The sequence below is a fragment of the Eurypyga helias genome, unplaced genomic scaffold (genome assembly GCF_000690775.1).
Source record: "Eurypyga helias isolate BGI_N326 unplaced genomic scaffold, ASM69077v1 scaffold46723, whole genome shotgun sequence".
Taxonomy (NCBI): Eukaryota; Metazoa; Chordata; class Aves; order Eurypygiformes; family Eurypygidae; genus Eurypyga; species Eurypyga helias.
The window spans coordinates 1-21,751 of NW_010243926.1; the positions used below are offsets into that span (position 1 = coordinate 1).

Sequence of the window (21,751 nt, forward strand, 5' to 3'; positions counted from 1 at the left end):
CTTGCAGGGTTTGAGGAGGTCGACGTCGTAGGTTAGCGGCAGAGAAGCACACCGCTCACCCTGTTTACCCTGTCTTTGTAAGAAGCGTGCCTGATCTACTGGTTGCTTTGGTCTTTCGGGAGCAGAAGGCAAAGGAGTTTGGGGTGTGAGTAGCCTCGCGTGGGAAAGCGACTGGCTCAAGCTGCGCATAGCTTCAGTTTTGTTCTGTGTCCCCTTCATGCTGCTTACTGAGAGCTGTGCCGGGTATCAAATACAATACCTCTAATCGGAGCAACAGACAGTACTGTTCAGAACCAACAGCACAACTAAACTCCAGCACATGATTTATTACCAGGCTTATTACAGAATGGACAGTCGGCAGCCCCGTGTTGCTCTTTGCAAGTCAGTGTGGCAAGATAGAGCGGTTGAATTCGGCGTTCAGTTTTAAACAGATCAGGAAAGCTTAGGGCTGAATGGGATATCCCGGTGTCACTAGCAGCTTTAGGGTGTAATCTTGTTTGGAAATGAATCCAACTCATCTTGAAATCCAGCCTTGAAGAAAGTAAGAGCTACAGGCCTTATACCATCCTCTGCACCTCGTTACTATGTCTTGTGGCTCTGCGGTCGCATTTTGTATTTTAATGATGTGAAAAATTGGTGTGGAAGCAGTGAAATGAGAACATAAATGCTGAATGCCACTGATGGTACAACGCTTGGTAACTCTTCTGCTCTTTTATTCTCTTTCGGTGGGTGCTGACTTCTTTCTACCAGAAGTTTGTACTGGGGGTGAATGAATGTTGAGTCTTAATATTGTTGGGTTTTTTCTTCTGGATTTCAAGTAGAAACAGAATTGCCGGAAAACCAGAGCATGTTAAGAGCAGATGAAAAGAGCATATTTTTAGCTCTTGTTGAATATGATTGAAAAGCTTGTTACTGGCTTTTTCAAAATTTCTGGGGTCAATAGAGTAATTTGGTACTGTGCTAGACATTCGTAAGTAATACCTTGCTGAAAATTGTTAGTTGTTTCAAGGGTTTGCTGATATTTGTTTACCTAAAAACTACATTGAAAAACTAAGAGTGAACTTCAGATGATTTGTAGTTACTGTCTAACTGAGTAGTTAAGACAGTAATTTTGGATAAGTCAGGAAAAGACCACTGCTAAAAAAACTAGTGGTGAAGAACCAACCTGGCTACAGTACTTTTTTCCCTGAATTACAAAGTAGTTAGACTAAACCTCTATCCCCACGCAGCCTTCCACTAGCTCAAACCCTGTATGAGCTGACTGAATGCTAATCAATGACTGTGCAGTTTGTGCGATAAAGTGTCTGCTCATATATAATCCATGAACTTCTGTATCTTGATCAGACTTTGCCGGACACCTATAAAAATTAAAACCCAGTGTAGTTGAAACTGCCTTTGAGTTAGTGACTTGGCCAATGTCCTCAGGGCAAGAAAATCACGTCATCAGGAGTTTATGATGTTTCTTTTATGTGATAAGCTTTGGTTCACCAACATGAGTTTTTTTTTTTAATTAAAAATCTAGTAAACAATAGTTAATTTTAATGTTAAACAGGATATAGTGATTCTGTGATAGTTGAAAACATCTTAGAGACGTGAGAAAATGTTTATAGCTGAACTGTTCTTCCATGAAACAGTGTTTACACTTGATCCTTGAATTGAATTAAAATGCAGCACTCTTAATTTGCTTAAGTAAAACATGAAATTATTCCTGGACTTGGTACTTAATGTACGTAAGCAGCATCTTGATAAGCATATATGAAATCACCTTCCGAAGTCAGTGTTGCAAAACTCTTACAAGTTTCTGTGAGACCAACCACAAAGGCTGGGTGACTAGTTTCTTCTCTGCTGCCATCATACCTTTCTCCTTCGTGAGCATCAAGGTTCTGTACTTGCTGCTAAAACTTCTGAGCGATACAGGTACAGAATACTTCTGAAAGTCAGGTCATGCACTTTCCATGCAAGTACTTTTTTTTAAACTGAATTCCCTGTACAGGCTGCTTAGAAGAAAGTTTAGCTCTTCTAATGCATTTCTTGCAAGGGATGGTTGGGAGGGTTTTTGTTTAATTCCATAACTCTCTACTACGCTGAACACCTGTCACGTGCTGAAACATTACGTATGTAATAAAATCTACTGGTGCTAAGGAAAGTAAACAAACATGTTTTTCTTTTGTCCAAGAGATTATGTCAGTGCCTTTGAAATTCAGAGGTACTAATATAGTCCTTGCAGATGAATAAAATTGGAAGCATCATGACAATTGCTGTATTTTAGTCAAAAGGGTGAAGTAGGTGTGATTGATGTTCAGTACTTCTGCTGTTTTTCCTGAAGAGAACTGTTTTCAACATTCATTTTGGTTTCCTTCACTGTATGAATTAAATCAACTGATTTTTTTTTCCCTTACATTGTCCAAGAGAGCACTTGCTTACTATAAATGAGATGATGTAATAATGACATTTTGGTGCTAGGAGTAGAATCTAGAATGGACACGTACAGTGCTTATCAGCGGGTTTAAACTGGAAGATACAAAATTGTGTTGATTGATTTATTCCTTCAAACAGAAAAGTTTTAGAAAAATCAAGCTTAATACCTATAGTCTCTAGTACTTTAAACCGTGTAAAAAGTGCATAAAATTTGAATTGTATTTTCTATCTTCTCGGTCAGTAGAGTTCAATGGAGGAGTATGTGGAGAACAGTATAATAAGTAGTGGAGAGAATACTGAGTATTCAGGACAGTATTTGAAACTGGAAGTTTTAATAGAGTAACATTAAAAATGTGCAAGACTAGTATGCTGTGGAACTGGAACAGGGCATCAGATAAACAACTGGAATGAACCAGAGTTTGTTGCAATGTGCTGCAGCATATGATCTGACAACTGTGGAGTCCCTAGGACAGGATTAAAGCTGCTCTGAAGTAAACATTTGAAATCCCTATGGCATGGATGCAGGTTTCACTCAGCACAGCTGCTCTTATTTGTCCTGCATTCTGCTTATATAGCTGTAGCTTTTACTGTGGATGCTAATTCGAGAAAGTTTTCAGATAATTCACTTTTTTTTTAGTCTTCAATTCTGGGAAAAACGAAAAGAAAGAGGAGGAGAAGGAAAAAGTTTGAGATCATTGAACCTTCTGCTTCAAAATAGCTGTTTCCTTGTAAGAAAGAGCTTGGAATCTCTCTGGTTAGTGTTCAGAAGGCAGCAGGAACGAAGTCTAGTGGAGGGTGTCCCTGCCCATGGCAGGGGGGTTGGAACTGGATGGTCTTTAAGGTCCCTTCCAACCCAAACCATTCTGTGATTCTAAACCTTTGAAAACTATTGTTTTTGTGATTTTTTTTTTCCTGTTCTATGTATAATACACCTTTTGCTAAAGTCCTAAATTTAAATGCAAACAGTATTTCAATGTACTCACGATTTATACCACCGAGTAAGAATATTGTACTTCATTTTTTAAAAAGTTATTATTTTAACTGGTGGACTTTTCTTTCTATCTTTTTTCATCCCTGAAGTTCATTCTTCTTGCCATCTGCAATGCAGATACAATTTTAAGGCATGTTCCCTCATTCTGTAATGCATGGGAACTAAAGGTGGACGTAAGTGTATTATATAATTGTGTCAGTTTTTGCTGACCATTAGTTGGTTGTAGTAACATCAAATTATGCAAGCCTCTAAGTCTTAATTTTTTTTTTAGGTAGTTTCGTCAATAAAACTAAAATAAATTACAGCAGTTATTTAAATGACTATTAAAGTAATTATTTGAATGTAAATTATTTAAATAGATATTTAAATATCTACATTTAATATATACATATAAATTGAGAACTTGTGTATCTGTAAAGTATTCAAACATAAAGCTGAAGTGAGGTTATCACTTCCCAAGGCTGACTTGAAAATCTTTCTACTACACTTAACCTGATTTCATCGTTGCTTTTTAAAGTCCTGTTGGCAGAAGTCACTCTCATAAGCATGAGATGAGTTTTAACTTTGGAGCTCCTTGGAACAGGAGTGGAGGCTTCTGAGCTGGCGGTTGCACTAGTCAGTGGTCCTCCTTGCCCTTACTGTGTAGATGAATACATTTGACTTCAGGCAACAAAAATGTATAGTATGGAAATGTTAAAAATCCAAAACCGCAATGCAACTTTTACATATAAAAGTTTGGGGATACTTTTATACTATTAAAGCTTAAGTAGAAATGTTGAACACAGTGAAACTTTTAGTGAATAATATTTCTGTTGATAACTTAGCTGTCAAAAATGTTTTCTGTGGCTGCTTAAAATAGTTAAATGGAGAATGGACTGAAATTACCTTCTGCTTCTCTTCACAGGCTGAAGAGCAATGGCTTCCTTCAGCAACCTGACTATTGGCATTGCTGTTGCCAGTTTTACCGTATTTCAGCTCCTGTTCCATGTTTTAAGTTCTTGGGTGTCAACACGAATAACACCTGGTTTTAAAAATCTCAGCCAAAAAAGGAAGATTGAATGGAATTCAAGGTAGAGTGTTCAAAAACAAACTACAGCTAATGACTTACCTGAAATTGTCAGCACCTGAACCATCTGTGTGTGTATAAATAGAAATCTGCAGAAAACATTCTTAGTTAAACACCTGCAAAGATTAGAGGGACAGCTCAAGGCACTTGACAAATTCGGCATGTAAAATGGTGAGGCTCCTTCTTGAACTCCCAGCATTACAAGCACTTGTACATTAAACGCTTTGCTGGACAGTGATGCCCAAGTGAAAATCAGTTAAATAAGAACACAGCGAGTGGTGAGAGGTAATAAGCTGAAGTGGATTAATTTTAAATGGCTTCTCTGTGATGCTTCTGGTAAAGAGGTACAAAATTCCCTTCTCCCAAACATTAATGAAAATTAAAACTATTGCAATTTATGCCCTGATCTAAATACTAGTGTATTTCTGGTCATGCTTTTGGGTGCAAAGCAAATTGCTCTCTCTTCTCCCAGTGCTACTGTATTACAACCTATTTTATAAAAGATGTGGTTTTCCAAGAAATTCGATGAATCTTTGGTGTAGTATTGGAGTGAGGCAGGGTTAGACAGGTACATCTGTGTGTTGGTGAGGAAGGAGCCTGCAAGAAGAGGGGGAAGCTGTGACAGACACAGGGTGCACATTCAGGAAGTTGTGGAAACTCTATCTAAAATCCTTCCTTACTCCCTTTGTGTTTCTGCAGTTCTGTCACGGGGATGGATCCACCTGTATTACACTTGCCTCCTCAGACAAAAGGCTGTTAGAAACTTGTTCAACCCTGTGAATCTTTATTGTGCCCTTTCCTCTCTTTTAAGTCACAAAGGAAGTGTAGGGTGTTAATTGCAAATGGGATGATCACTTAAGTTTTATCTGCAATACATTCTCTGCAAGGACATATATAGTACTCAGGCTTCTCCGATTAAAATGAATTGATACAGTGTAACTTTATGCTCAAGTAGCCTATTACAACTTTCAAATATTTTTCAGGTGTTTCTCAAATCTGAAGCTGAAAAATGTGTACTGTATGGCTGTCATTGCACTCAAAATGCATTAGCCGTATCACTGTTCCTCCTCAGTGCTGTTTAAAAGCAGTTATCAAGTGGATACTTACTGGTTGGTTCCATTGTTCTAGGCAGCTTTAGCAACTCAAATAGTCTTGCCTTTCCATTTGGCAAATGTCCACTTGGAGTGTCCTTAAAGGCACCATCTCAGTTGCAGTTCGATCTTTGAATAATTACCTATCTGCCAGAACAACTTTGTAGGATGCCAGTTCATGGTATAAGTGCAGCTCAGGTTTCTCTCTGTTACAGTCGACAATAGAGGCACACAGGAAAAATAAACTGTTACCATGTTGGAGCTGAACTTTTGTCTCTAAGCCACATCAAGTGACCCTTGAATTGCATAATCGTCTTTCTGAGAACTTATCCCATGCCTGGTGGCGCTATGTTAAGTTGTAGTGCTTTGCATAATAAGATATGAGTTGTTTCGCACGTCCCAAATGTGCTGGAAATAAGCTGCTCTGTAATCTCTGGGCTACTTTGTAGTAAGGTGTTTAACTATGTAGGTTGATACAGCACCTCAGGCTGTGTCCTTTCTTTATGTCTTTCCACATTTTTTTTTCTTGGGGTTGATAGCAGGATGTGGATGTTGGCACACAGATGAGTTGTGTGTGGTCCAGTGCTACATCCAGTTCTGGAGTAGAGGGCATGCAACAAAGCATGGCTCATCAACAGCTTGTTGATGTTATACCTGAGGAGGGCATGAAGTAAAAGAAAGGCTGACTGCACTTGCGTTTCTACAAAAGATTGACTCTTAATTCTGCTAACCAAACGCCGTGTTTTATCAAACTGCCTCATCACTCCGGTGTTTCACAGAAATGAAGAGACACCCCAAGGAGTATCTTACATTTTCAGAGAGTGTAGATGGACATATATGTACTCTGCAGACAGCTGGGCAGGTAGAGAAAGTTACTATATCCCAGTAAAATGAGTTAACTTAAATGATTTAATAGTAGGTGGTTGTTATTTTGTCCTATATTGAACTGCTGTAGGGAGTGCTCACACAAATGGTTCTGTTGGCAGTCCTGAAGGAAACTGGCACAGAGGATGGTTATGCATTTTTATCAGCTCAGCTGGGTCTGGAAGAGGGCATCAGCCTGAAATGAGCTGTAGCACTGGAAGTACATTGCTGCCGTTCAGAGGGGTTTGTAATCAAGCATTTGAGGTGCATGCTCTGGACCGTGTTTTCCATAGTATGAATTTGTTCATTCTGACCTTCCAAGAATTGAGAACCATTAAAGTAATTGCTTCTGGAATCTGAAGTGTGTGGATGCTCAGATGGAGTTCAACACAGATGTAGTGTAATCCTTTTAATTTGTTGCACATAAATTCCTGTCACCTCATCTGTGTTTGTACAGCTATTAAGCAGTTGAGAAAAAGATACATGTTCAATAATAAGGGAACAAGTATGCAACTTAGCAGTGCAACTTTTTTTCTTTGCAGTTTAATGTGGAATCAAAGGATGCAAGCTTTCACAGTAATTTCAAGGAAATGTATACAGCTTAATAGCTTGGCCTAGATTCCATATTAAAATGAAGTGTTGCACTCTTTCATCTTCTATGGAGAAACTTCAAAGTCCAGACTGAGGAGGAGATCTGCTTTTCCCTTTTTTTTTCCTCCCCTTTCAAGTGCTGTGCTTGTGTATAGCTTGTGTTCTAACCACTGAGGTTTGAATAAACAGCCATTCCCCAGACAAATTGACAAACTGCAACTGTAAACTAATGAGCTATATTTTAGGACAAATTTTACTTTTTCCAGTATGGAGAAACTTCAAAGTCCAGACTGAGGAGGAGATCTGCTTTTCCCTTTTTTTTTCCTCCCCTTTCAAGTGCTGTGCTTGTGTATAGCTTGTGTTCTAACCACTGAGGTTTGAATAAACAGCCATTCCCCAGACAAATTGACAAACTGCAACTGTAAACTAATGAGCTATATTTTAGGACAAATTTTACTTTTTCCAGTATTATCATCTCCTAAAGTTCAAAAATCCCAGGTATTTCTCAAACACTAATATTATCTGTCATGCTTTGTTTTCAAAAGGAAGCAAAGTTCCTAGTTATCTGTTAATTGTGTTGCAAGGGTAGACATTTTAATTAAATTATTTGTTATCATTAGAATTCTGATAACTAAATTTTCTTTCCTTGTTAAAAAAGGAAAAAATACCTCAGTGCTATAATGGTTAGTAAATGTTCTTATCCAGCATATTACGTTTGACTGTTCATATTGTATTAATCTCCTTTTTTTGGAACACTGTTGAAAAAGCTGCTGAAAATAGCATGATGACACTCTTTAAACAGATTGTAAACAGAGACTTCCTTTCATAAAAGGTTACTGAATCTTCTCATGCAAATAGATGATACAACTTCTAGAAACAGACTAGGGATTATAACCTACTCTTTCTTTACAAAATCTTCCACAGGAAGTAAGATGCTTTCTTCAAATCTTGCATGGTAGAGTTTAGACTCCTCAGAGTGACTTATGCACATTTGAAATATTAATGATTTCCAAATACTTGCATTCAATATGTATAAAACCAAGGCTAAGAATTAGCAGCCTCTGTACATTTGTGTGCATATTGTTAATGCTGTGAATACGGTGCAGAGGTGTTTCTGATCACACAACATTGAACTTAAAGTTTTCATCTTTCAAATAGTGTCCATGATTCAGTAGGACTATTTGGGCACATAATTTTTTTCTTCCTAGTCACACTTGAAAAGTGGGAAAGCAGACCGTAGTTACACAGCATTAGATAACAGTCTGCAATATTGTTAAACCCATGGCCACAGGAACAAGGTTACACGTCTGGGACTGGTGCCCAGTGCATTGTTCCACCTTCCAAGAATACATGTGGACTCAAAAGGGCAGGAATGGCCCTGGCCTTGTGCTGGCAGAAACCCTGCAGGGGCCTCTAAATAGGTAACTCTCTTTAAGTGCTTGTTAACATTCAGAGTTTATCTACAGTGTGCACGCAGCCTGCATACTTGAGAATGGTGGGGTGTTTTTGAAAAAAAAGTGTTTAGTACTCAAGTGTGGACAAAGCTCCTCTGATTACTGTGACTTTATATAGGGCAAGATAAGTCTAAAATAAAGCTGCGAGTTCATATGAACCTGTAGCTCTATACCTCAGATGTTCAGGTACAAGCTTTTGTTATACATGTATTCTCTCTGAAAACCAGAATCTACTTCAAACGCACTAGAAATTCTTTCTGAATTTTCTTGGTAATTGAAAAATGGATAAATTCTTTACTTGATATGATTTTTCATTCAATTTCCCTCTTCCAAAACCTGAACTTGGCAGATTTATTATGGGTCATCTAATAATTTGGTGCCTGAAGAAAGCCCTGCTGCAGGGCTAATGGGCCAATCTGAATATGAAATGCATACAGATTTTCCAGAAAATGGGACGATGTAGTAAGTATTTGTTAGAGAACTGGAGGTCATATTGTCTTTAAGGGTTTATCAATATGTGGGATAATTGGAGGAAAATGTACATCTCAGTTACTTTAAGACCCTACTTTCTAATTAACACACCCCCCCAATCTAATAAATTCCTTATTTCTGTCTGATTTCCTACCTGTCGTTGTCTAAGTGGTTGGATGTAGCAGAAGGAAGATATGATGTCTTCCACAGAGGTATCTGGATGTAGTTGAGAATGTCTTTGGAAACATCCTGCCGCACAGTGTGTAAAGTTATGAATGGCAGAACCTCCTTGTGACTCTGTTCTCTCTTTCAGGACAGTGTCCACCTTCCATGCTTTGATGGTTGGTGGGTTTTGCCTGTATATTTTGTTGTACGATGACGCTGTTAATGCTGACCGTCTTTGGTAAGGCATGTTACATTGATGTTCTGTTTACACAACAAAGTTACACAATTGAGAAGGAAAAAACCAATCCTGCTGTGTATTAATTACTGAAATAATTGTTTCATTTCTCATTGAAATTTTTGTCTGTACTATTTGTTAATTAGAAATGTTTTTGACAGTGTTAATGTCTTAGCAGATTATGTCTCTGTGAAGTGGAATAGATAAAAATTGGTTTGAAATAGTATATTAAATTACTGAAGCATAGAACCAAGAGTGTAACTGTTAAGTGGGAATGAGCGAAATTATGCTGTTTTCTATAATAATTCTAAAGTAAAATCGGAATGCTGCTGTAGGTGTGGAGACTGTGTGTGTGTTTGTGTGTGTGAAAAAGGTAGAGGGGCCTGTAACATGTATAAAATACATACATTTAAATTGATAAATTAAGATATTTATATTTCTGCCTCCCATAAAGCTTCTATCAGTCTTTGTTTTAAAAAATGTATGAAAGTTTCAAGTGCTTCCTTCAAAAGCAATAGGAATATTCAATATATGGACATCTAGTATTTTCTCTAGTTAACAAGATATTCTATATTAAGCTTATCTTTTCTTGATTTCTAGTTGTATTGTTTTGTTTCACACTTTTTTGAGGGAGGAGGAACAAGATGGCTTCATTTTAATTCAGTTCATTATAGATTGCTATTGGTGTTCTGACATTTCACTCATTATCTTCTAGAACCCTTTCCCTATAGAAGGAAGAGGCCATATTTTTCCTGAAGACTAACTAACTACTTTAAGTTTCATTTCATAGTTCTGTCATAGACTGTTTTTAACCTTGTCAAAGGACCATGCTGTGAGTCAGTTTGAATTTACATAAATTTAACATCTGCATGTTTGTTCTGCTCTTTTGATATTGTGAATTAATGACAACGCAGTGTGGACCAGGCGGGATTGGGTGCTTGAAGTACTTTGCCACTGACATTATGTGACTTTAATAAATGTAACGCTAATTCATAACAAATTTAGACAACATTGGCCTCTTCTGTACGTAGTGATATATGATTACATTTTTGGCTGTTTTGGATTTTTTTCATTGCATTCTGGTATCTTTAGAGAGACCAAATACCGTTTGAATATCTTATGAGTTTGATTAACCGTCTTACAAAGCAGCACATTATTGTAACTGTGTGTGGTGTGGTGAGCTTTATCAGACAGAAGATTTTATCCTGGTTTGTTTGAGTAGACCTTGTTCTAAACAGTGCAAAAAAAAGTCAGGAATGGCAGAAATAAAGGTCTCTTCGTGATGATAATTAATTTATTCTGCACATTTACTGAATTTGCCTGCTATAATCCCAGGGAAAATTCAAATGAAGCAGAAATCAAACCACTTTTTGTTCTGAGAAAAGTTGTGTTAGATATTTTTGTATACTGCATTGAAAACTTAATCTTGTTTATGGAACCTTAGCATCCTAGATTTTCCAAAAAATACTAAATCTTAGAAGTCAAAATCCACCTGCCTTTGGAGAATTTTTTTCTGTATTTCTCCTATTGCTTCTAAATAGGTTCTTCTGTTTGGATATGTTTACAGTGGTTGCTATCAGTCATTTACATTTTGTAAAGAAAAAACTATATATATTTAAAAACCTAGTGGAGGTATATCTAGTCTGTGTGTTTTAAGTCAAAGCTTCAGGTTCTTTTCATGGCAGTATTTTTGTAAATTGTTTCTTGGTCAAAATTATCTTAGTGGTTTCAGGAATTTGTCAATTAAAAGTGCACAGAACATGTGGAAATCAGTATTTTTAGTTATTAAACTAATAATTTTAAATGTGTAGAGTATCACTTAGTGTATTTAAAACAGATGCGATGGTTTGAATTCATGGTCATGCAAGTGATTAAGGGCAAAGGAAGACCAAACATAATATTTGCCTGTGGCTTTATAAGTACTTGTATGTAACCTGCAGGTAAAATACAACTTTGTGTTAGGCCTTCTTCTGCCAGTGAAGGCAGAATCGTAGAGTGGTTTCCTCAGAATTTGCAGATGTACGTTTTCTTCTAAGGCTGGCTTTTGCATTACTCTGAAAAATGAGATGGTTAGCATTAGTCTGTGCGCTCCCCCACATGTCGTATTTGTTCCTGGTACACAGAAGTGAAAGCCTTATCTGACCATGTAGAGCTTGAACCATTTTTATTTTCCAGTCTGTTTTATGGTTTAGCTGTACATTAGGTCTTAAGTTGCTGATCATTTTTACATTGATTTGTAGCTGAATCCAAATAGCCTTGATTTTAATTGAATAAGACTGAAGAGGAAAAAACCAGATTATATGGGAAATGCCAGATGGACTGTTGCAAGGCTGCTCAGTCTGGAAATCTAATGCTCTTTTGAAATGCAGGCCTAAGATGTGGGACTTGGTCAGTTCCAGATATGAAGGGTGCATAAACCTTTCTGTAGGAGTCTCTTGCTAACAATACCAGAAACATTTGTGAATCTAGTTTCAGTAGTTGTAAGTAAATGTCCAGGAATCCTTCACACAGCTTTCCTGCACTGTTCTGACCCAGATAGCCTGAAAACATTATGCAGATACTTTGATTTTAGAGTACTGGGAAGGTAGTTTAGTTATTGCCACCATCTTCGTGTAGTTATTGACTGTATGACAGTATCCCATCAGTTCTTTTTTTGTGGTATTTAAAGACATCTGTAATGGAAAATCACAAGTTCGGAGCCTGTATGTAGGTCAGCCTAACTTCTGGGTTCGTGCAACGCTTAAATGCATGGTGATGATACCCATATGTCTTGAAAGGGATCAGGACTCCTGCTAAGGGCTTGGGTTCAATGGAGAGAGTGTGGTATTACTGTCAGGTAATGCCTGAAACTAGATATGGTAGATCCTAACAAAGGATAATAAATACTGGAGCACTGCCAAGTTACAGGGAAGCATCAGCGTTGTGTATGTATACCTTTTTTGATGGTCTAGGAATTCTCATAACACTTGGCCTTTTTTTCCATGTGTAATACAGACTAACACACCTAGATGATGTAGAAATTGTTTTTTGAGGTGGTGAGACTAATACAGTAGAAAATATGGAGGTGGTAGAGATCAGGTAAGGAAAGGGAGAACATGTAAACAAGTGAATTAAGTTGTAGCTTCACAGAAGAGCAAGCTTCTTCGTATGACTGTCCACTCTACAGTCATTGCACATTTTGGAGTCTGATGTTTGATTAGTATTTTATATGATTGTGTATCTGTAAAGAAGCTTGAAGAAAGTCAGTCATGTGGACTTTTTTTTGCTCAATCTGCCTGTGCGTGTTCCATGAGTAATTCATTTGCCACACGTACCTCCTTTGCAAACACAAAAGAGAGAGTTTATTTAATAATTACTCTTTTTCCTTATTCAAGTCACTCCCTGTTAGTCACTCCTGGCTCTTGCTTGCATCAAAACTAGGCTGCAAGCATCAGGGCTCATCAGCTTCATTGCACTTTCCATCCAAGATCAGGAAAACTGGAAGATTTTGGACTAAATTCTAAGTTTCCCATTAATTGGGATTAATTTGAGATTCTAACATGGACACTCCTTGAAGGGGTGTGACAGATAGGCAGTGCAGTCATATATGTTGTTGAAATGTTGGTTTAGAAAGTCTAGAGAAAGTTTTCTGCTAGGTGACCATCCTCATGGAAAGAATAAAGGAAAGTGGATCATTCCCTGTCGTTATCTAGTTAAGTCATGTTTACCAATATCAAGGCACCAATTTAATATACTCAGTCCTTTGCATCTTCTCTGGAGGAGAATATGTTCTTGAGCACAGGCTCAATCTTGGCGATCACGTGAAGTGTGTCGGGAGCTCTTACAAGTTCAGTTATGACATTGCTGCTGCTGTAGCTGGGAGCTCTAGTGGGAGGGCTGCAACTGTTTGTAGAGTTTATGCTAAAACTGTGAGAACGCATCCATCTATGCTCTGTGTCTAGCTGTGACTTTCAGAGGAGCCACCCCTGAAGAAGCACTCAGCCCATAGCCCACATAGCTGATAAAACCAGGTTTTAAAGCCATGGAGAAGTGTTCCTGTCTCAAGTTGTAGTAGACCTGTCTCTGTCAGAGAGAGCCTTGATGGCCAGTCTTAATAGATGGGATGAGCTCCCGGCTCTCCTGGTAATGTTTTTCCTCACCTAATGGTGAAATTCTGTTTTTGTGAGTCTTTCTGTTTTCCTGTAAGCTACCCTCTCACTCAGGGAAGCAGTTAATTTTAGACACCAAGAAAGCCTTAAATTTTGGCGAACAGGTTGTAATAATACAGGAAATCTCTTCCACTGCTTCATTCCAGTAGGATTAAAAAATAATAGCTAAGTAATAGCATGTTACTGCTTTCTAACTGGGGTAGGCTTTGTACTGGAGGTGGCTGTAAGCACAGTTGTGTTCCTTTTCTCTCAGAAGGTTTACAGCAAAGGTTGCTCTCGCAGCTTGTCTCGAGCAGTCCATAGGTTACAAATCTGTAGACCTGTCACTTGAAGCTCAGGTCATGCTTACACAAAACAAACCTAGATTAGATGCACGACTTAATAAAACCAAAAAAGTTATGATCCTTGTATCAAGGAGAAGAGATTTTCTTACCAAACTCATCATAGTAGGAGAGGAGAGAGGACAGTGGAGGAAAGAAAAAATGTTACTTGCTGTAATGTGGATGCTTCCCTTTTTTGAGCTGTCTTCACAAGTTTGGGTTTGTTGAACATCCTAGAGGAATTGAAGCTGTGCCTGTGCCACTAAGAGCTTTGCCTGCTGAATGTTTGACACCAAAAGGGAAGGGACAGAAAGTGTGAAACTACTCTGAAAAGCATTTCTTCTCCAAGGTTCCGTGGCTCCAAAGGACTGGCAAATAATTTCCTTTCATGTCTCCTTCTACTGTGTTTATCCCTCCAAGCATCCATCCCCTTAGGAATATGAAAACCACCAGCTCAGCAAGATATTTTTGTCATTCTTAACAAAGTTTTAACACTGACAGAAGAATAAACATGGAGACACAGAGTGTCAGTTAAAGTGCCAAGAGACACTGCTGGTGCTATTATTCTCTCTTATACTCTGTTTCCAGAGAAGCCAGCTTAGGGGACTTGCTGGGTTTCATATCTAGTCTCTAGCAAGGCTCTTGGGGCAGTCTCTACTCCAAGGCAGGGGGTAATCCTGATTAAGGCAGTTAGTAGAAGTCTTGAATCTGGATAGAAAAGGAATCCATTTTTATGACTGGGACCTTTCTTAACCAAATCTTGTAATGTCTTCCTGATGGGCCAAGAATAAGGTGACCTGATGGACATGATGTGTTTGATATGTATATGTCCTTTGCAAATTACCTTGTTATAAAGGCTGTAACTGTGTATTTTTGGTATGTTTACAGGGGTGACCCTTCAATTGTGAAACTGAATATTGCTATTACCACAGGCTACCTCATTTCTGGTAATTATTCAACATGTATATAACATACACAACCCGCATATTTATATTGAGTCACTATGCCTAAATATTTATACTGAACCACTGTGCTGGAGATGCGATATGTGTATGCAATACCATTTCTACTGTGGCTTCTAATCTTGCTAATGGAGCTGTGGGTTGTGGTGAAATCACAGGATCTTGCCAGCAGATGTGAAAAATGGAATGATACCTCCCCAAGCGCTGAGGAAATGCCACTGTGTGGCTTTGTGATGGCTTGATATACAACCAACAACTTGTCCTTCAGCCAATTGAGAAAGAGTTAAAATTGTGCCCTTCAGGGTGTTCACAACTCGTAGCTCTTTTATCATATGTTTCTTCCTGTGACCCTCAGAGTGGTGGCAGAAGAATTTTAGTAACCCTCAATCCAAGCTGCGGCAAATGATGCCATAGGATCCTACTCACCTACCTTTTAGTCTCACTTTAAGCCCAAATTTAGCCATGTATAAAACATGGACACTTCTAATTATTTTCTTGGTATGGCATTTACCTCTACATATGTTTTGTGTTCTTAATTATTTACTGCCAACTAAAATTGGCAGGAATGGGGATTTTGCTGCAAAATGCTTTGGAGCTTTCTTTTATGGTGTGTGGGGATAATATTGACTTATCCAAGTAAAAGCTTGTTGTGACTTGAACTATTTTCAGAGAAGACTACTCATGTTAGGATGGAGTCTCTGGTCAGAGACTGGGATGTGGACTTGATTACATCTCAGACTAGATTTTTCACCCCAGTGGAACTGATAATCTGGTGATCAGCACACACAGTTAAACTGTGGATTAGCTTAAGGCTCTCTTTTTTCCATAAAAAAGCTCCCATGTTTAAATTCATTAGTATCTATTTTTGAATAATTATGCATTATATCTTATTATGAATTAATGAATGCCTTTGAACAGAGACCTGAACCTGGCCACTCATTCTCTCTCACTTCCTTATATAGCTAATGTTTAATTATTAATAGGAAGTGGAGGGGCTATGTCAGATGATGTGGGGTCCTGCCTGGGGATAGTTAATGTAAAAGAGATCAAGGCATTCTCTGGAGACACAAAAGGCACAGGCATAAAGTCTTTGATTTGGAACCTTGGTCACTAATATTCCAGTCCAAAATACTAATTTGGAAAACGTAGGGGTAGAAATTGCTTGTACAGAGAAGAAAATCTTCTGAAATCTCAGACCATCATGTTAGGAAAAAAAACCAGCTTTCCTTGTAACAGTAACTCGGGTCCACTATGTCACTTTTGCAGCTACTGAAAACTTTTGACTTAACAAAGCAAATATGCTTCTCATTCCAAGTGCCCCTTGCAAAATATTTTAGGAAAACGGTTCACTGTTTGATAATATAACTACTTTTTGATTCAGAAGTTCCCCATTATAGATCCCTGCATTTGTTGCATGTATTTGTATATTGGCTATGTCCCCTGTAGCCCTCCCTTCTTTTTTGGTTTTTTTTTTGGTCACTTATTCAGAATTTTTGAGTTCATAAGTGTGAAGTCTTACACAGTCTTGTTTGGGATTCACTTTTTCCTTCCAAAATATTTCAGTTAAACCTATTGCCTCTGTATATCCATTGATGTGGAAAGTAATAATTTATGGCGACTGTTGGAAGAATACTGTTGCTTAATGTTTTGACTAAAGTCAAGTCTTTAGGATATAGATGTTCTCCAGAATAATTAACTCAAAGAGTTTCTACTGATGCCATATGTTGGATTTATACCTCTAAAACTTAGGGAAATCAATGGTAGTATAATAAATTGGTTTTTATCATTTCTTTTCTCTTGTAGATTTGTTGCTTATTATTTACTACTGGAAGGCAATTGGTGACAAATTTTTTGTAATACATCACTTGGCAGCTCTGTATGCTTACTATTTTGTACTGGTGAGTGCTGTATTTTCCACTAACGTAGCAAACATGAGATTGAAGACAATGCTTTTATAGATCTCATTTGCTTAATGTTTAAAAAATTCTTCACTGCCTGGAGTATTAGCTTTGCGAAAGGCATATTTATATTTTCAATCATTACATTCTAAATGGTTTTATCAGTCATTTGTGGTATGTGCATGCCTTTTCAATGTTGCAGTCCTCCAACAAAAATCTGTAACTAATTTAACTGCTGAAATTAAAAGTCTTCTCATTTTTTGCTGTAGAGAGGCTTTGACAGAGGGGCTTTTCGTATGGTTATAGAAAAGGGTTTCAAATAAAACCGCAAGTCTGAATATTTAGTTGCAAAATTAGAAGGAAATGGTTTCATGTGGTTATGTTCTGCTTGTGACTGTATTTGCAAGGCCATACGTCAGTGATAGTGACTCTGAGTGTGCTACATCAGTTGGGTGTTTTTGTTTGGTTGGTTTTTTGTTTGGTTTGTGGTTTTGTTTTGGTTTTTTTAACTGGTCTGTTTGTTTTTCTTGTTAAATCTGTTATGACACAAGCTGATCCTCTGAGACTTCTTGTTGAATGTTACTTGGGTGGGGATACAGTGGATGATTAACTGTATATATCTATAAATATCTGTGGCATACATATATTGAATGCAAAAGGAGAAGAGAAGGCTCCTATTCTAGGACAAAGACTAACTTAGTTACTCTTGCTGCTGCTGGAATTTCTCAAAGATGCCCATGTGACTTGGTAGAAATCCCACTGACCTCCAGAATAATACTCCTGAATTTTTTCTGAAAAGCTCATTCAGTAAATAAAGAATTGCTACCAAATACAATTTACTTCATTTACCACATTTTTTTCCCTGCCTACTGTGTGAATCCCAGGCTTAGAATATTAAAAGTGTTGAGATGCCAGATTACTGTGAGATTTCACATGTAATGGTTTAAAGGGGATGTAGTACACTGACAAGTAAATACTCTGTTTCAGGTTGAAGAAAATTAGATCTACTTACATTATCATGTGTGAAAGGGAATTAGAGCTGAATATTAGAGAAATGAAAATACCACTACCAAAGCTAATCCCTGATGCAGAAAATTCATTAGCTGTTTCTGCACTAAATAGAAAGCTTAGTATTGGCGTGAACTTCTTTTAAAGCAGTTATTATTGGATATAGCTCTGCCCTTGGATGTCTGTGGGTTACTCTCATTCTCTTCAGAGAAATTTACTCATGAGTATCTTATTTCAAAAACTGCTCTTGAAGATAGGAAAGAATTTGATTAAGAACACAGATTTTCTATTTGGTGGAATTTTGACATACACTCCATAGCTTGTTCAGGAGACTACTGAAATTAAAAAAAAAAAAATGTCTTTTCATCTCCACATCTGCAAACTGCTGTTTACCCAGCTGTTGTGTAATGGGATGCTATGCTGTTTCCAGCACAACCAAATGGTAAGGCAGAGGATAGGCTGTACTTTGTCACTTGGAGGAAAGCGGTCATTTACAACGTGTCTCAGTGTCAGTGCACCAGGCAGCTGTCTGGATATAGGCACGGGGAAGATGTGCTCTTCCAACCCACAGCGCGTGGCAGGGGCTGTGACAGAGCTGGTGGAAAGGGTTTCCCCTGCAGTGGGAAGGAGGGAAGAAAGGGCTTTATGTGCTCTTTCTGCTGCAAAATAAGAGCTGGGAATTCATCTTCACTTTGGCAAATTATGTTCCTTAGCTTATAGTGTTTCTGTTTGGGCTTGTTTAAACATTGAGAAATCTAAAATATTTATAATTCTCTTAGTAATACCGTGATTATAATTATAACCTATGACAACTTGTGCCATAGTCTGCTCTAGCTAGCTTTCCATGGCCACTAAATTGTAAGTCTTTCAAAGATTTATTTAAAGTAAGAAACTGTTGATTTGAGATACCTGAAGGATAATAGCAGCGTTTGTAGTAAACCTCATTTTGAAATTGTAAGGAAGTGGCAAACTCTCTTACTCTCAGCTTTAACAAAGTAGTCGATACATTGTATCATTCCGTGTATACTTGAAGACTTTAACCAAAATTTCACATCTATGTTGTTCATTTTTGTATGTTTATTTTGTTTTGCTAACCAGAGCAAAGGTCTGTTGGCTTATTTTGGAAACTTCCGTCTGCTTGCAGAGTTCTCCACTCCTTTTGTCAATCAACGGTAAGTGGGTCGGGAATTTTTGCATAGTTCTTTGAAATTTGAAACTCTATTATTATTTCTGTCACTTAGGAAGTATTGTTGTTGAATGCCTGCTGAAAGGGAATTTTTATATATATATTGAAGGAAGGATTACTATGTGGGAATCTTTTTTGCTATGAAAACTTTTTTGCTGCTGTAGCTACAACAGCATTAACTGATGTATTCACCCTGGAGTTCTCTTCTAGAGTAGACCAGCCTTCATATGCAATGCCACATTTTTTTGAAACTACTGAACAAAAATTGTTCACAAGTATAATACTGTTTATTAAATTTTGTATGGTCATTTCTTTATTATAATAAAGCCATCATTTTCAGTAGGAATTTTTTTTTAGTGTCATGGACTGGGAAAAGAAGCAAGATAACATTGTCATCGGAATCCTAGAATGGCATTGCATTGTCCTAGATAATTAGAAGTTTATTTTGCAATACTGCACATATATATATTAAGTATTAATATATGCAAATGAATACATAGAATAATACAAGTGCATATTTTTATTTACTGTGAAAGATAGTTCTGGAAATTATTTTGAGCACTTAAGTTAGAAAAATAGTAGAAAACTTAAATATATCTGTAGTGGTTAATCTTCACATTTGTGATCAAAGAAAGTGGCAGAAGGTTCTTTTGCAAAGCGCAGCGAGAGTCGAAGCCTGCTGTGGCTCCTGGTGATAGTGTTGCTGCTAGAAATGCTGCTGTGAGTTATCAGAAAAGGAGCCTGATAATGCCACTTACCACAGGTAGAGGAAAGTGGTCAGTTGAGTTTCCCAGTGCTCTGGGGAGAGTGGCTTTTTTCTTCACTCTGTAGCCACATGGTGACCCAGCTGGGGACAGGGATTTGCTCCTGGAAGACGACCTCAGGAGAGCGGCTTTGGTACAGGGCCATGCTGCAACCCTCCTTTCTTCCTCCATTCATTTGCAATGTAGTATCAGACCTTTGAGATACTGAATAGATGCCTATTCCTCACCCATACTTTTTGGGGTGTATTCTACTTTATTGATTCTACATGTATAGCATGTTTCCTTTCCCAGGTGCCTGGTAGAGAAAGGGTAAAGTTTGTAAAGGAAAAAGGAACTGTAATCCTCCTGCAAACAGGGTATTTGTGTATTGCCCGTCACTGCATTGTGACTGTAAACTCTGAAATATTTTATGAGACTGTATGCCTCAGATCTCCAAGAATAAAGAAGATGGTGCTGAGATCCCTTTTTAACATTAGCTTGGCAAGTTCATCTTACAGGAGGGCAGGGTGGGATAATGGATCTCTCCAGAGGTTGCTTTTATTTGCCCAGGCGCAGCTGAGTAGTAGACTCTAGTCTAATGTAGTCTGTGCTGTGTGTGCACAGAGAAACTGAGGAGTGAATAAACTGTCTCTAAACTTAGATTACTAATAAAGGAAGAGGAGAGTAAGGAAGTGAAAAAAGGTGGCATTATATTTTATGTTGAAATTCCTGTCCTAGTGAGTGGCTGTTCGCCCAGCTGACTTCTACCTCTGTAGGAATTCATCCGGGGTTTAAGTGGTACCTATACCTTTCAGACTGTGATGTTAGGACATATGATATATCTGGCTATTAAAAGTAACATATATTATGCTTTAAAATGCCTATGGTAAGATCATGTGTCTTTGAATACCCCCATTTACTGCTTTCTCAGAAACACTGAAATTTGTGTAGGATATAGTAAAGTCCCTTGCACTAACACATGTCATCTCATTAGTGCATGAATGTGGGAGTTGTTTTCTTGTTAAATTTGAAGAGAATCAGACCCTTAAGTCAGTAAGTAGTGGATAATGATAATGACTTACATTATGTTTTTGGTTTGCATTCTTGGTGTTACCAAGAGGTATTATTAAGATATAAAATTATATTCTAATCTCAGAACTGTAGTAATTTCTTGGTATTTCCTGTCTATGTTGTTAGGGATATCTAATTGGAGATTGTGTCCATGCCAAGATCTTTTAATTTTAGTATCAGCATTATGTAATTAATTATGAACTGTTGTGGGTAAAATTGTAGTGATAACTATGATTTACTGACTCTGGGTTTTTTTTTTTTTCAATTTGCTGGGAGAGGGAAGTGGCTAAGCAGATGTCCAGGTAGCCTTAGTTCTAACAGATACCTATATTGGCAGTAGATTTTAAAGCCTTTTCTTATATTACTTTTGGAGTCTTCATTGTATATATCACTGAAAGTACAGGCACTGATTGTTAGTTTGACCAAATATCAGGTCTCTCTCCATCATCCCAACAAGTGTTTCCAGGCTGGACTGCCACCTGGAGGACCTGGATTTTAATTGTCTCAGGCTCTCAATGAATTCCTGAAGTATTTCTGTTAGAGCTGGATGTCTGTCACATCTTTTTAGTATATCTTTAATTACCTAGGTTGTAATCTGTAGGTAATTAAATTAAAAAATATTTTGAAAAACAGTTTTAGAACTGTTATTTAGTTAAATAGCTTTATCTTCATATCTTCTTCAAAATACATTGATTATTCCACTTCCCTCTCCATCATTTATACAGTGACTTAAGTAAATTTCCTCTGGTCCTGTCTTTAACCTGCTGCTCTTGCACACATTTTCCTTGCGTTTATTGTGATTTAAGTGTGAATGATACAGAATTAGAGGGGTTTGTTGTTCCTTTCTCTAGGATTTCCACATTCAGATTCTGAATGCTAGGCAATAGATAATTTAGGCCTGTCTACTAAGGAATTGATATGCAAGAATTTTTATTTAAAGACCACTTATGGCCCAGTGATAGTAGTGGGAGAGGAGGTTTTTAGAATCGTTTTCACTGTGTAACATATCTAGCTGTGACATGATCTGGTTCCATTTACAATGTCTGGTTCTGAAGGTCTGGTTTCCTGC

General features: G+C 37.6%; 1 protein-coding gene across 1 annotated transcript in view; it reads left to right on the forward strand.

Annotated features, from left to right (window-relative positions):
• Positions 1-4,311: 4,311 nt before the first annotated feature.
• Positions 4,312-21,751, forward strand: part of TMEM56 (transmembrane protein 56) — an 18,369-nt gene continuing 929 nt past the window's right edge. The window contains exons 1-5 of the mRNA XM_010149577.1: positions 4,312-4,479; positions 9,260-9,349; positions 14,703-14,761; positions 16,580-16,674; positions 18,781-18,854. Coding sequence (XP_010147879.1) covers positions 4,325-4,479; positions 9,260-9,349; positions 14,703-14,761; positions 16,580-16,674; positions 18,781-18,854 — 473 coding nt within the window. The 5' untranslated portion in view covers positions 4,312-4,324. The remainder of the gene's footprint in view (positions 4,480-9,259; positions 9,350-14,702; positions 14,762-16,579; positions 16,675-18,780; positions 18,855-21,751) is intronic.